Source organism: Pezoporus wallicus, unplaced genomic scaffold (genome assembly GCF_028554395.1).
Source record: "Pezoporus wallicus isolate ANWC-B61680 ecotype Strahan unplaced genomic scaffold, APGP_CSIRO_Pwel_v1 contig_8341, whole genome shotgun sequence".
In the NCBI taxonomy this organism is placed as follows: Eukaryota; Metazoa; Chordata; class Aves; order Psittaciformes; family Psittacidae; genus Pezoporus; species Pezoporus wallicus.
The window spans coordinates 1,129,616-1,145,065 of NW_026638083.1; the positions used below are offsets into that span (position 1 = coordinate 1,129,616).

Genomic DNA, 15,450 nt, shown 5'->3' on the forward strand with positions numbered 1-15,450 from the left:
GCGGGCACGGAGCGCGGCGGCGGGCGGAGCGGGGCGCGCCCGCCCCATGCACCGGAGCCATGAGGGCGGGCAGCCCCGGGGCCCGGGCCGCCGCGCCCCGGCCGGCGCCGAGGTGGGCAAGGTGAGCGCTGCCGGTGCTGCCGTCGGGGCCGGGAGCGGGGCCGGGCACCCCCGGGGAGGGCCGGTAACCGGGGCCGGGGCTGCGGCCGGGCGCTGCTCTCCAGCGCCCGAGGGGAGGATTTTCCATCCCGGCGTTTTCTGGGGCGTTTTGTGCTCGGCGCAGGGAGAGGGGGAAGAATTTCGATTTTTAATTACTACCATTAAAAAAATCAAATTTGCAATTCTTTGGGTGGCCTGATGGATTCCCTGATTGACAGCCGGAATTGACACTCTGGGTACCTCTTATCTCGGGCATTTACGGCAATTTCTAATTGCAGGTAGTTTGTGGGGTTTTTTCAGCGCTTTGGCTCGCATGGGAACCGAGCGATTACTTCAAGAGGCCCGGGTTAAGTGCAGGCAGGGGGAGAATTCAATCCACATTCAAATTGCTTCATTAAAGAGACGCAGCTTTTGTTGCAAAGGATTTAAATGGCCACTAGAAAGTTCTTATTTATTGTTTTGAGGCGGTTTATATAGGGTGCCCCGCGCTCGCCCGGCGCATGGAGCCGCAGCCTCCTTCTCCCGCTCTCTCCCGCAAGGTGATGCCGCCGGAGCCGCTGCCCAAGGGGAGCTCCCGCTGCCTCGACCCGCACGCTCGAGCCATGGTAAGCGGGGCCGGGGGCTGCGGGGGGACAGCGGGAGGATGGCGGGGACCTGCAGGGCCCTGGCTGCGGGGCGCTGCGGGATGCTCCGAGGGACACCGGGTCCCGCCTGACGGCGCCGGGGCCGCTCTTCCCGCAGTCACAGCCCGACGGGGAGCCGCTGCCCGGCTCCCTGGAGAAGGAGGACGCCCGCTCGGCGCCCAGCACGCCCTCCACGCCGTCCGTCTGCTCCCCGCCGTCCTCCTCCTCCTCCACGCCGTCGGCCGGCAAGAACGTCTGCTCTAGCTGCGGGCTGGAGATCCTCGACCGGTACCTGCTCAAGGTGAGCGGCGGCGGGGGGCGGCGGGGGGCAGCGGGTGGTGGCCCCCGGGTCTCAGCCCCCTTCTCTGCCGCAGGTGAACAACCTCATCTGGCACGTCCGCTGCCTGGAGTGCTCCGTGTGCCGCACCTCGCTGCGGCAGCAGCACAGCTGCTACATCAAGAACAAGGAGATCTTCTGCAAGATGGACTACTTCAGGTAGGGCACATGGGGTTGGGGGGGGGGGGGGGGAGCAGCGCCGCTCTCCGGGGGGGCTCCGTGTCCTCGCCGGCTCCGGATTGCGGGGTGAAGGATCGGAGAAGCCGCCGTGCTCCCCGGAGCAGCCCGGTGGAGAGGCGTCCTCTCGGGGCATGGGGAGGAGCGGGGTTTGGGGTGCAACTGCAGCCCTTCCCGGAGGGGTTCCTCACCCCGGTTCACTGCCGGGGGCCGTTGCCCCGCACCCGGGCTGTGCGGGCCGCCCCGAGCCACGCAGGGGAACGTCCTCTGCCCCCGGGAAGGGCCGGTTGAACGGTATCGCCTCGGCTTCTGCCGGAGGGGTGAACGTGTTCCTGTCGGTCTATGGTGCTGAGCGGCTTTTGGGAAGCTCTGGCTGCCGGCGCTACCGCAAATACCGGGGTGTCAGTGGCAGGAGAGCGTTAAAGAACCGAAACGAATGCCCGCGGCCGGGCGGCTGCCGTGGGGTTCGGTGCGGACCCGCGTGCCCCGGGGAGCGCGTCCTGCCGGGGGGATGTTTCTGGCTGCGACCATCTCTTCGTTATAGACCTAAAACCACGATTTTCTCCCCCCAAAAATAGTGGCCCGACGGGATGGAGGATCCCGAGCTCCTCACTTGGGCTTAACTCAACATCAGGGCCCCCCGCTCCGGCTTTCCCCTTCCCACCAGGATGAGGGAATGCCGTTTGCCCCAGGAGGAAGGGGAATCACGGCAGGAAATGAGAATGACCCCTGCGGGGGGCTCGCAGCATCCCCCGGCCGCTGCGGAGCGGGTCGGGGCAGCCTGCGCGGACAGTGGGGCCGCGGGCAGGGAAATACCTGCGAGGTTTCGCCCATGGTTTGCATCGGGCTCCGAGTACCGGTTACCCGAGGCTCAGCTCCGGTCCCAGCCGGTCCCTGGGCTGCCGGAGCCGGGTGCGGGGCTACCGGGAGCCGAGCGGTCCCGGGGGTGCGTGGAGGTGTTATTGGTGTTGGTGGTATTTGTGTTGTTGGTGTTATTATATTTATCAGTATTTTTAAGCTTCTATTCGAGGGCGATTTCACCGAAATCTCCTTCACGCTCAGCAGAGAGGTTTAAGGAAGTCGGCGGTGCCGTTGTGCTGCTTCGGGGCACTTTCGGCGTTGTCATTGATTAATAACGGTTCCGATCTCGTTAATTTTGGTTTGTTTGGGGTTTATTCGTTGGGGGTTTTTATTATTTGTAATTTTAATTTTTAACTTTTTAAGAGTGAACCTTTCCAAAGGGGGTTGTGTTTTTTAACGCAGCGGCTGGATTTACAAATTACCTTCGAGCAAATACAGCGAACAACATCTCTTAAATACAACCCCGTTCAGCGAGCGGACCCCTCCGTCCCTCCCGGGCTCTGCCCTTCGGGGAGCGGGGATGAGAACGAAAACTAAAACGAAAATCGCTGAAAACACAGCAGGACCCCCCCCTTTCCTGGGGGGCTTCTTTGAGAGGGGGTGGGCGCTCCCAGACCGCGCCTCGCACTCGCCTTTAGCACAAAAAGGAGGGGATTTCGGGCTCTGCGTTTTCTATTTTCGGTGAACGCCGAGGGCAGCGCTCGGGGCCGCTCCGTCCCCCCGCAAGCCTCCGGTCCGAGACTCTCGGCTGAGCTCTGGCCACCCCGATGCGGGGGTCGCTCCCGCTGCCCCCGAGGGCATCCCCGGTGCGGAGCCGGGAGCCGGGGTGGGTCAGGGCAGGCACCCCCCGGCTGCCCCTTGGCAAACCGGGCTCGGGGGCCGCTCACCCAGCCCCGTCCTGTGCCTGTGCGGCTCCTGGGAGCACCCGGCCCGCAGCTCGGTGATCCCGGACAGCCGGGACCCGGAACCTGACTCTCGAGCTGGTTCTTGCCGTGTTTATTATCCGCTGGGGATGAAGCGCGTTTGTTGCTTTACTTTACATAAAGCAAGGCAGAAAACCCATTGTAACACGTGCGGGGCTCTGGAGCCACGGCAGATGGGAAGGGGCTGAGGGATGCACTCTGCACCGAGCGCACAGCGGCTTTTATTGCACCAGCTCTAACTCCCCGAGAGTTTGGGGCTGGGGGTCTGTCAGGCGCGGCGCTGCCCATAGGCACTGCCTGACAGTGAACGGGTTCAGGCCTGGTCTGTCTGAGCTTTCCTTCCCTGCTCATGTTGGAGGCTGTGTAAGTGCCGACGCGGCTCCGCGGCCTCATGTGTATTTTAAGCAAACGCTGCTGTTTCCTGTGTCTTGTCAAATAATTCTATTTGGCATCCAGGGCTCGAGGAGAACCAGATTAAAACTGGAGCTCATTGAGCAGAACACTCCGTTCCCAGGCAATGCGAGGGCTGCTCACAGCCAAGCTCCCACGGGCTCGGGTCGGGTCGCAGGGAGGCCTGGTATGATCCCGGTGTGATTCCCGCAGCACCCTGCTGTGACCCCTGGGGATCCTGCCTCCATGGGCAGCCCTTGGGCATGGGAGTCTGGAGTCACCGGCTCTGGAATGTATCCCTAGGGGACAGGGCAGCAAAGGAGCTGTGCTGCGGGTGGGCTCGGGTGGCTTCCGTCACCCCTTGCTGTCATGTCCCACTGGGTTGGTTCTGCTTGAGCATCGCTGCGGCTCAGCGTGGATATAGACTGAGGCAACCCGCTGCCGTGGATTTGGGTCATGCCTGGAAGCCACAGCTTGACCATGCAGGCTGTGTTAGGGGCTTTCTGTAGAGTGGGCCCAAGAGGGGACAGGGATGCTCGGTGCTGTGGGTGGCCTTGGGTGTCCTTTGCCCCGTCCCTGCAGGCGGGGATGGCCAGCCGGGCCCAGGGGGCTGCGGCACATGGGTACCAGTGATGTGTGAGAGCCAGGACGCACCAGGGTGTCCTCTGCCTCTGCTCTTCCCGTGCCCCAGATGTTGCAGGCACCCCGGGCGGAGGTGGGCTGAGTCTCTGGGATGAGTCTTTCCTGGTAGTGCTGTTGGCAGTTTCCACCTCCCTTTGGTGACCGCCATGGAGAGCCGGCAGCATCCGCTTACCCGACCACAGACTGTGCATGCGGGGTGTGAAACGATGGCTCCAGAGGTTGTGGATGCCCCGGCCTGTGCTGCAGCGCTGGGCTCAGAGAAAGCATCTGGCTCTGCGTCTCCTACAGCCCTGTCTCCATCCCTGCCAGAAGGGTGGCAGGAGCCATGCAGAGCCCCTGGTGCTTCATTGCCCTAAGCAGACGGAGCTCTCTGGGCTCTCACGGCCCTGCGAGCTCAGTGAACTGAGGTCTGTTTTATCTTTGAGCTGTTGTTTGCAGCGGTTTTGAGCTCGCAGGCGTATCACTCCCCATCCCTGCGCCGCTGGCAGTGTCGGTCCCTGCGGTGACGGTCTCTGTTGGGTGACAGTAGGTGCTGATGCTGGCCCTGGCTCAGCCTGGTCGCTGTCAAACCCGGTCCCTGCGGTGGGTGCTGGAGCAGATGTTGGTGCGGTGTCGGTGGTTGCCGGTGCCGCAGCCGGTGCAGCCCCGGTGCCTGTGTCTGACTGCGGAGCCTCAGCCTCCCGCTGGGCGCTGCCGGTGCCGTGGCTCTGTTGGGGATGGTGGTGTCAGCCCCAGGCTGCGCTGCTGCCCCCCAGGAGCCAGCACCAACTTGGGGATCACAGGGGGACACCGTGCTGTGGGTCTGGGGTCACTCGGGTGTCTCCCCCTGTCCCAGCCGGTGTGTGATGGGGATGGGGACAGGTGCCCTCCCCTGCGTGGGGCCCTGTGCCTCGGTTTCCCCCCATCCCCAGTGATGCTGGGATATGCGCATCCCTGCGCTGTGTCCCCCCTCCCCGCAGCAGGCTGGGATCTGCGCGGGGAGCAGCGATTACCACGTGCTATTAGCCGGGTAAGCCTGCCCCACGGTTGATGCCGTTCAGTGAGTACGACTGTTTACATAGCACATTGTTCAAAGTAATTCAATTTACAGGAATGATCTTTGCTTCTAAATAAAAAATTAATACAGTTCTTTTGTTTGTGCGTTTATATAAACGAGCTGGCACAAAGTCAGTTTGCAGCGTTCCCATCTGAAGTAAATTAGTGAAGTCTCTTAGCTAAGTCTCTGTATAATTTCAGCACGAGAAATGTCCTCTCTAAAGCAGCCCTTTTATTTTCTTGTTAACGTTTTCCCCCTGGTCAGCTATGGTCAGGCTGAAACATTCAAACCTTTCTTTTCCTCCCAAATAGTTTTGCCATTACTAATTCCAGCCCAGGACTTTCTGCATCTTGCTGAGCCCAGGGCGGGTGGCAGCTCTGCGGCGTGGGGCCAGGCATGGGCAGCGTGTGTCGGGCTGACCTGGGCCCCTCCATCGCCCATCTGCAGTGATTGGAATGAAGGGTTTGCCGTGTGGGGGTCTCCTGGTGCGTTTGTCTTGGGGGTTTGTGCTGGTGCTGAGGATGCTGGAGCTGCTCAGGCAGAGCTCCCAATGAGCGGTGCCAGCAGTGACTGCACTGGAGGTGTGCGGGGAAGGCAGGGTTGTGATCAGGGCTGTATCAGAGCTCTGCGGTGTTGGAGATGCTCGCTTCTCCCCTGCTGCTCTCGCTGCTGCTCATCGCAGTGATTTCTTTAAGCAGCGGTAACACTGAAATACAGAAGCCAAACCAAAGCCGTGCCTGACCCTGCCTGTGCCACAGGCAGCATGTCCTGGCTGGGCTGGGGTGCAGGGCCATGGGGGCCCCATTGTCCCCATGAATTATCCTGGCAGAAATGGTGGGGTTTGAATGCCCAATGCAGGGATCCTGGCCTCTTGCTGCCTCTTCCCAGCGTAAGTCGCCTAAGCGCGATCATCATCCTCTCGCCGTGGGGAGACCTCTTGGTAGGAGGAAGAAGCAGATGCCTGGGCCCGTACGTGTGAGGAGCACACACATGTTTTGATTTATGGCAATGGGAGAGCCCCTGCTCTGACACAATTTCCATCGAGTCTTACACTGGCTGTTATCGAAATAGAAAGCCCACGGGTTTGGAGGCTGATTCATGGCGGTCCGTGCGTCACCTCGGCCCCTCCGCTGAGGCTGCAGGGAGTCACGTACCGCTGCCTGCACCGCTGCCTGCACCGCGGGGCAATGGCACTGGTGGGGTGGTTTGGCTGCAGCGCTTTCCCTGCATGGGTGTTGTGAATGGAGCGAGTGATGGGCCCTCGCCCTGCCTTGCCATCACCTCTGCCTGCTCTCACCCATCCTCTTCTCCTCCTGCAGCCGGTTTGGTACCAAGTGCGCCCGCTGCGGCAGGCAGATCTACGCCAGCGACTGGGTGCGGCGAGCGCGGGGCAACGCCTACCACCTCGCCTGCTTCGCCTGCTTCTCCTGCAAGCGCCAGCTCTCCACCGGCGAGGAGTTCGGCTTGGTGGAGGAGAAGGTGCTGTGCCGGATCCACTACGACACCATGATCGAGAACCTCAAGCGAGCGGCGGAGAACGGTATGCAGCCCCGACGCCGCGGTCGTGGCCTCACCCCCGTCACGGTGTGCCAAGTTGGTCCTGTTGTCACCAGAACAGGGTGATGGGGAGCGCTGGGGGGGATTGGGTGTGAGGCCCTGGGCTGGCAGGATGCTCATGCGTTGGCAGCACTCACAGAATAGTTAGGGTTGGAAAGGACTTTAAGATCATCTAGTTCCAATCCCTGTGGCTCGTGGCAGACCCGTGTCCACAGGCAATGCCGGGGACAAACCCTGCAGCCCAGCGTGCAGTGCGTGGGGAGGCCACTGGGGTTTGGAGGCTGTGAGTCATAAATGTAGAAGGTGGGAAAGCTGGCCATGGGACAGAACCTTCCCATCATTTTCCACCGCCCTGCCCGCCCAGGGATGTGCTGCTCCCAGCCGGACCTCGCCGTTTGCTGCTGTCCCTGCTGCCAGCCTCTGCTTTCCCAATCCAACCAGTGACACCGAGCTCGTGCAGTGCTGCAGCTCCCATCGCCTTGAGCCCCCATCCTCCTGCATGGCAGCAGCCACAGGGGGATGCTCAGACCAGTGGGGCTGGTTCAATGTGGTGCACAGAGAGGCCGGGCAGTGCTGGGTGCTGTCCTGCACTGAGAGTGCCTGAGATGTGTTCGTATGGCAGTGGCTGCAGCTCAGGGGAGCTGGATGCTGTTGGAGCTTGGCCGTGCTGGAGAAGGGGGGAGCCAGGCTGAGTGCTGCCCATGGTCTGGGGCTGAGGCTGGGTTTATCACCCCTATGGGAGCAGTGGCTGCTGCGGATGTGAGGCTGTTTGCACGTGGGTGCTGCACTGGGTGAGAGCAGGGTGCCAAGGATGCTGTGCAGCCTCAGAGTCAATGAGGGAAGTGCCCAGGGCCACCTTCTTACAGGCCCCTATGCCCGGGACTCTTCTGGGGCATCACCCTTGGTCAGGAGCAGGACTCCAGCCCTCTGTGCTTGGTGGGCACGGGGAGGCAAACACCATGTCTTGGCCCATGTGGAAACCATTAATCAACCTGACATGGAAATAATGTGTTTCTGTTTACAGTGTTTGAGTAAGAGGATAAAAACAGAGTGCCCGCTTGGGCTGCGAGGGTCCCGGCTCGGGATGGGGCTCACAGCCTGTTGGTCCATATGGTCGGCTGCTGTGGAGGCACGAGTGAGGCGGTGGGAAGCAAGGATGGAGGGGGAAAGGGTGCATGGCCTGGAGGAGCAGGCTGGTGCAAGGTCACAGGGACTGGTGCTGGGGGGTCCTGCAGGGCTCCTAACCCAGCCAGGAGCTGGGGCAGTGGAGTTGGTGCTGCTCATAAGGACCTGCTGGTGTGGGCTGAGTCCCAGCGGTGTCAGAGAGTGCTGGGGCATGTGGTGAGCGTCCTGCATCCAAGTGTCCCCTGGTTTTGAGAAGTGAATGGGATTGCTTTGGAGAGCTGCAGTTGCTGCGGAGTTGGAGGGCCATGCTCCCCCCCTCTAGTAATTACCCAGCAATTTCTTCTGCACATGAGGTTTTACATACAAGAAAAATAAACAGATGTTGCTGAAGTCAGAGTCCCATTCATCATCCGAAAAGAACAAGTCAAACTATATGAGAAAGTCCTTCAACTCAAGCCAAGACAATCACAGCCTGGTCCAGCTTGCAGGGCGAGCGCCGGGTTGTGCAGGCGCATCCTGGGAGCGGGGTGAGAGCCAGCCCTGCTCAGGCATCCTCCCTCATCCATCCCTCATCGGTGCTGCACTGCGCTGCCGATGGCCGGGCAGGGCACCACAGGGGCTGCACAGGGACCCCAGCGAGGATCCCTGCAGGCTCCGTAGCTCTGTGACATGGCTGGGCTCATCCTGATGCCATGTTTAGCAACTGCATGGACGGCGTTTCCCTGGTGTGTCCCCGTTGGTGTGGTTGCTGTTCAGAGCTTGGGCACCCCAAGGCCATGGGGATGGTGCTGCTCCTGTTCTGGGTCCCAGGAGGAGGAGGAGGTCAGAGTGCTGTGAGGATTTGGGGCTGGGGAAAGGAGTGAAATTGTGTCTGAGCAAATGAAATGACTGATGGAGGGCAGCGTATTCAGGGGAAGATGGGGTCACAGGGAGCAGTGTGGGGCAGAAATGAAGGATGTTGGTGAGCAGGGGCAGGGTCCATTCCAAGCCAAGTGGTGTGGCCAGATCAGGGCCAGAAGGACATCAGTGCTTTCCATCACACACCACGGTGACACCCATCTTCCTGCTGCTGTTTCCCCATCCCTCATTCCCCACTGCCTCATTTCCCTTAGTTCAACAGTGAACTGTTCAGGGCTCCTGGTGTCTCCTTCCTGGTGCATGGAGGCGCTCAGCGACCCTGGCAGCTCACAAGCGGTGGCTCCAGCTCTGCTCTTTCTGCTCCTGCTTGCAGCAAGGGATGTGGTGGGTGCCCTATGCTGCTATGCCAGGCTGTTGTCCCCTGCTCAGGCGGCCACTGCACACAGGGGCAGGTGGTGAGCAGGGCAGTGCCTGGCCTACAGCACCCGGGGGGGCTTCTCTCTCGTAGGCAATGGGATCACGCTGGAGGGGGCTGTGCCCTCGGAGCAGGACAGCCAGCCGAAGCCAGCCAAGAGGGCTCGCACCTCCTTCACCGCCGAGCAGCTGCAGGTAGTGGGGCTGGGCCGGGGGGGGGGGGGGGGGTTGGAGGGGCTGCGGCTCCCTGGCCACATCCTGACCCCCTTTTCCCTCCCCTCCGCAGGTCATGCAGGCACAGTTCGCTCAGGACAACAACCCCGATGCACAGACGCTGCAGAAGCTGGCAGACATGACGGGGCTCAGTCGGAGAGTCATTCAGGTGAGGGGCAGGCACCATTGGTTGAGCAGCCCCGAGCAGGGCAAGGGAAGGGGCAGAGGAGGTGCACCAAGAGGCTGGTATTAACAGAACTCATACCCCTGGAGCCCCTCGCTCCCGCACATCAACCCGGGGACTTGCAGCATCCAGCAGCTTCGTGCTGGCTTCACTGTCTCCTATAGCAATAGCAGCACCATCCTTCCCCTGTCTCACTTGTGGGTTTTCTATTTGGTTTTCCCTCTTACGATGCAATGGGTAAACCCAACCATACAACCCCAGCCAGTCCCAGTAAACTGCCTGGTGGGAAAGCTGCTGTTAGCACGTGGTCCTGGAGCTCTGTGCTCTGCCCTGGCAGTGCGGGTGCCTCCCCACCTTCAGCAGCCATCCCAGTGTGAGCAGGCAAAGCCGGCTCACTTTGGGAAGCATTGGGATTTACTCAAAGGAAAGAAGGGACATGGTGGCAGGGAAGTCCCAGCACTTGTGCTGCTTGGGAGGGGAGGGAAAGCTGTGCCATAGGGACTGAGAGAATTCCCCCTCTGCAGCTCCCTGCTCCCTGCCTCCGTACGCAGTCCCTCTTTGCCCCTTGGTGACACTCATACCCTCCACTTTAACGTTCTGCTGACGCGCTTTCTGCATACAATAAACCACAAGTGATTGAAGTAAACCTGGAGCTTTCATCCAGGATTGTTTTGCCAGTGACACAGTTCAGTTCCATGTGTGAAAACCTGGCTGGGGGCTCAGCGATCGAGGTTCTTGGTCAGGCTGCGGACGAAGCCGGCTGCACGCTGGGCTCTTTCTGATGTGGCTATTTTCTAAAGGCACTTTCAACAGGAAACCATTTGTCAAACGCTCACGACTGTTTCCTTCTCTGTGGTCCGGCGTGCTCGGCCTCAGAGAGCTGAGCTCTGCTCAGCCATGGGGAAGGTTTTCACTTCATCTAGCTTTAAGAGAGTCAAGCATAAGAACGAAATCACTGCATTAGCATTGGAAAACCCACCCCCTCCATGCGTGTTTTAACTTAGGATGTAATCCCCTAAATATTCCTTTAATTAAAAGCAGTGAGATATGGTCAGAGGGTTCATACCTGCTGCTCATATGGACTAGGGCTCTACCCTACCACAGTACCCTCCTTTCTCGGCTTTAATATTCTGCTGATGTAGTTTTTGAATACAAGAAAGCACAAGCGATTAAAGCAGTATTGTTTTCATCATCCCTAAAGCCACAGGTTCTCCTATTCAGTTTTGTCTCCCCTGTCCTTGCTAATGCTCAGACACCTCCCAGGTAATCTCAGCCCTGCTTTTAGGGCAGGCTGGGGATGAAGGTTAGAATCTAAGTAGGACTTTGAAAGGCTCTCCCATCGTTTGCAGATGAAGCTTTCTGTGTGCAGGGTGCTGTTACCCAGGGCTTTCACGTCCCTTTGAGCTCAAGGAAGGGAACAGTGTGATCGTGAATGCGAGTTCCTGCATCACCTGGTCAGGGTGTTTCATTCAGTGACAAGCTTGAAAGTTTTAATTACCCTAATAAAGAACAGTCTTGGTTTTGACCAAGGCAAATCAATAGTAGAGATGCCACGTCAGGCATCCTAATGTCTGTACTGTCCTGAGACAAATCTCTTGCTCTAAAGAGTGTAAAACAAAGCTATGGAAGCTGGTGGAGCGCTGGTGAGGTGTTTCAGTGTGCAGATATCTAGGTTTGAATCCTTCTTTCTTTTAACACTTGGAAGAGACACCCATCATGGGTCTTGGTGAAGGACCAACACGCTTCAACCCAATTCCCTCTCCACCGACACATCCTTTGCTGCTTTTTGTTCCAGGTTTGGTTTCAAAACTGCAGAGCCCGCCATAAAAAACACACCCCGCAGCACACGGTGCCGCCCTCGGGGCCCCCCCCGTCCCGCATCCCTTCCTCGCTCTCTGATGACATTCACTACTCGCCCTTCAGCAGCCCGGAGCGGGCCCGCATGGTGACGCTGCACGGATACATAGAAAGTAAGAGCCAGCAATGGCAGCGGGTGCCTGGTGGGGTGGCAGGGCGGGGGAATGGCACCGCAGCACAGAGCGCTGTCAAACCCACCCTGGTGCTGCGGGTGCGTGGCTGGCGCATGAGCTGCTGCTCCTCGTGCTCTGGTGATCTGCGTCTTTGGGGGTTTCTGGAGGGCTGTTAACCAGGAAGCCCCAGATGAGAGGAGGAGGAGGGCAGAGGGGCTGCTGCAGCCTCTTTCCTTCCGTACCTCATCCCCAGGAAAGTCACTGCCCGGGTTTTACCTGCCTGGTCCGCAGCCCTCCTCGTGTTTTCTTTGTCATGGAGAAGAGATGTGAATGGGCCCTGTTGAGCTCGGTGGTCAAGTGGTCTCCTTCCTGCTCACAAGATCAGAGTTGCTTTTCCTAACGGTTGCTAAGCGCCAGTGCATCATTTGTGAGTGGTGGGCAGCTTTGGTCATGCCTGGATGGAGGTTTTGGCTCCATGAGGCTTTTCCCCTCCCTTGCCCATGTGAGCTGTAGTAAAACATGGCTCCTGCTGCCTCTCTGCCTGATCCACTGGGTACCTCTCCTTCCACGCGTGTCCCAAGCTGCTTCCCATGTGGGAGCCTGACCGTGCCGGTTGCAGGGTGTGTGTTGTTTGTAGTAACAGAGGCTGAAGCCTCTTCTCATCCACAGGTCAGGTACAGTGTGGACAAGTGCACTGTAGACTCCCCTACACTGCTCCACCAGTGCACCTCAAAGCAGACATGGAAGGACCACTATCTAATAGGGGTGAGAAGGTAATTGTAGTCCCTGTTTCAGGCTTTGGGGCCAAACCTCCACTGTAGCAAAGATTTTTGTGTACCATCATTGCCACTGCTGTCTCTTGTCAGCATCACTGCTTCTCCATGATCTCTGGCAGCTGCTGCCCACTCATGTGTCTTTCCTTAATTTTGGTGGCCCTAGATTGATGTACCAACTGTCGGTCAAAACGGCATCACTTTGTTCTTCACTAAATACCCCTCGTTGTTGTGATGTGCTGGGGTTCTGTGCCTGCATTCACGGAAGGCTTTGGCATCTTCCTACCTAAACTCTCTCTCTGATTTTCCATGAGTTAATGGAAAAGATTCATTTCTTGGGGATTCCAGTATTGCTTAAAAAAAAGAACAACTGGCTCTTACAATACCTGAAGTAGGAATGTTATTTCACAAGGCCTGGCCAGGAAACAATATTCATAGACTCATGGACTCATATTGCATGTTGATCTGTTCTGTTCAGCACTTCAAGCATCTGTCTGGTCTAACGCAGCTTATTTGGGGGCAAGACTTCTGAAACATGCTTTAGGCTCATAAGACTTGATTTGTGATTCTAGTTCAAGTGACTTCATTTTGAGGAAACACTAAACCTTTGGCAGCTCTTACTGGTTTTAGCTTTTGTCTTTACTGTTCGAAGTTCGCAGCATCTCTCTTTTCAAATCTCTTTTCAGTGCAGCAATGGGTTTTTGATCTCTGTGTTGATAAGCACAAGCAGGGGCACAGCAAAGGTACTTTTTCAGTCTAAATGCTACCATTTAGTCATGATAACCTGCACAGCGAGCTGGAGGGTTTGCAGGAAAACCATGATACTGTCCTGTCATTCAGAGAAACTTCCTGCAGCAAGGAGCTCCTGTGACTTAAATACAATCACTTGCTCACAACTGTTGCAAAACTGGGTTCTTGGGACATGGAGCTGCCCCTAACCAGCTCCTTTTCCAAACGATCAATCCCTTGCATGTTGAATTCTTGAAACCTGGAGCAGCCTTTTTCCACATCCAATGTTTTTTAAAAGCAATGATAGCTGAGATCCTGGGAAAACACATGTAAATGCAAAGACTCTCTTTCCCCCTGCACATAGGGCATCTCCCTCCTCCTCTCCTCGAGGAGTACCCAGTGCAGTGGCTATGGGAGAACTATGTAGTGACCAGCTCTTCCCCTGACTGATAGTGAGGACAGACTCTGTATGTGCAGGGCAGTGAGGCGTAGTGGTTTAAGGGAAGCTTGTGTTGATCAGCAAGGGAGGTGGATAGAGCAAGGACTGTTGTAATGGCCTTCACCTTTCTTGGTAGCTGCTGTATCACAGAACGAAGACATCAAATCCAGTTTACAGCGTGTTGCACAGGCTGAGATGGTTTCACAGCTACAGCTGTGCCCGAGGTGCACTGTTCTCTTAGGGTTTGTGCTGCCATAGTCCCGTTCCTCCCGCCTGGGCTCCTTGGCTGCTGTGCCTGCCTTCCCCAGCCAGCTCCGTTCCATGGGCAGGGCTGGCGGATCCCGGGCAGACAGTGGCTCCAGAGAGGGTTTTTCCATGAGGAAGCGGCTGCTGCAGTGGAGCGCGTCTGTCCTGTTGGTCGCTGAGAGCACATTTCCATGGCGAGGGCTGTCTGTCTGTGTCTGAAAGCAGCTAACGCTCGGTTCACGTTTCTCCCACTAGGTCATCCTCTTTCAGTACTGACTGCGCGAACTCTTCCTCATCTGCCCATGGCGCTACCAGCACCACTGCCCCTCAGCCGCTGAAACCCAGCGTCCAGCCCAAGGCAACTGTTATCAGTCATGCAGGAGAAACTCAGACCCAGCATTCTCGGTTCTTGCCATTGACCAGCACCTAACATCCACTATTATTTCTCCAGCGCCACTCTGTGTATGTGTGTGTTGAGTGCAGAGTTCCATTTTTCACTTGTTTCTTGTGGACTTGTAGAATGACCGTGAGTCTCTCCAAGGCAATGCCAGACACAGTCAGAAGTAGTGACTCTACTGTGCTTGCAACTCTTGCTCCCAAACCCATGGGAATACGAACAAACCAGAACATGCTGAGTCTCGGGGAGGGGGTCGATGATCACCTCTTGAACATAAAGGAAGGAGGAATTTACATGGTTTGGCCTGATTCTCGTTTTGCACCAGTGAAGCGCTGTCGGTTCCCGGACGTCCCTCCCGGTTTCCACTTGCATGTGTGAAATCTGAAATGAGCTTTTTGGCTCAGCAACGTGATATATACACAGATCTTCCTGAGCCAAACTCGCAGGTAGCTGAGACTCCACTAAGTGGAAAACGTTGATGCCAGCTGGAAATAGGCAGTTTTTTCTTCCTCCTCAAAGTGCTTTAGAATCACTTGTCCTTTGATCACTCTAAGGTAAGTAAATCTTAGTGGGTTTTCCCCCCCGTTTTATAGGAGGGGAAATCAAGGTGTCCTAAACTGGGAAGAACCGTGGGGGTTGGCGGCAGAGCCAGGTTGAACACCCTGAAGTTTTTGATTGCTGACTTGTTCTTAGAACACTGAGTATCTCTCTCCTTCTCCTCTCCGAGCCATCTGCCAAATCTTGTTTTTTTACTCTTGTTCTTCATTAACAAGCTACTTTAATTCCTTGAAGTCACGTTGGATCACAAATGGGTGGTTGCAGAATGTACCTACACAAACCCCTCAGACACTCCATACGCTGGGAGTGGGAAATCCTCAATGGAAGCTGGTTGTGAAGGCCTAGAAATGTTCTGCCCTGGTGCGGACCCAAGTTCAGTCGGTGGGAACCGTGGGGTAGAAATGGGAGATTGGTTAAAAGGCAAAACCCTCGGCAAAGCCAGCAGGAAGAGTCCTAGCTGAGTGGACATATTCCTTTGTCTGGCAGCATCGTTCCCATTCCCTCTGCCCTCCTGTTAATTCCCCATTGCTGGAATATGGCTGTTGCTGCTGCCAAGTCCTTGGAGGAAGGCGCAGCCCGGGAGGACTGCTGCTGGCGGGGCAGGCACCGCAGGGCTCGTCGCAACAGCAAAGGAAGTGCTCAGCAATCTGGCCCTAAATCAGGAAAAAAGCTCTGAAATGATCCTTCATTGATGGCAATAACAAAAAGTAAACACATAACCTTTGCCAGCCCCTCTCAGTTTGCACCAAGCCAAGAGCAGGTCTGTAACCAAACCTCTCTCCCCGCAAGCACACGGGTCTGTCTTGCTGCTAAGTGTCTGTGAGGCTGCGTTTCCGAGA

The 15,450-nt window shown here is 57.3% G+C and overlaps 1 protein-coding gene across 6 annotated transcripts; it reads left to right on the forward strand.

Moving 5' to 3' along the window:
* The first annotated feature begins 23 nt into the window (after nt 1-23).
* Nucleotides 24-15,073, forward strand: LHX6 (LIM homeobox 6). 6 transcript variants are annotated; one of them, XM_057409036.1, is made up of 10 exons: nt 24-121; nt 624-764; nt 901-1,083; nt 1,157-1,278; nt 6,468-6,688; nt 9,197-9,297; nt 9,389-9,484; nt 11,295-11,469; nt 12,139-12,234; nt 13,912-15,073. In XM_057409036.1, the coding sequence occupies exons 1-10, from the start codon at nt 47-49 to the stop codon at nt 13,992-13,994; spliced, it is 1,293 nt and encodes a 430-aa protein (XP_057265019.1). In that variant the 5' UTR covers nt 24-46; the 3' UTR covers nt 13,995-15,073. The 6 variants fall into 6 exon arrangements, with proteins under 6 accessions (XP_057265019.1, XP_057265023.1, XP_057265022.1 ...); XM_057409039.1 differs by having other exon boundaries at nt 25-121; nt 699-764; XM_057409037.1 differs by having other exon boundaries at nt 31-121; nt 12,139-12,242.
* The last annotated feature ends 377 nt before the right edge of the window (nt 15,074-15,450 follow it).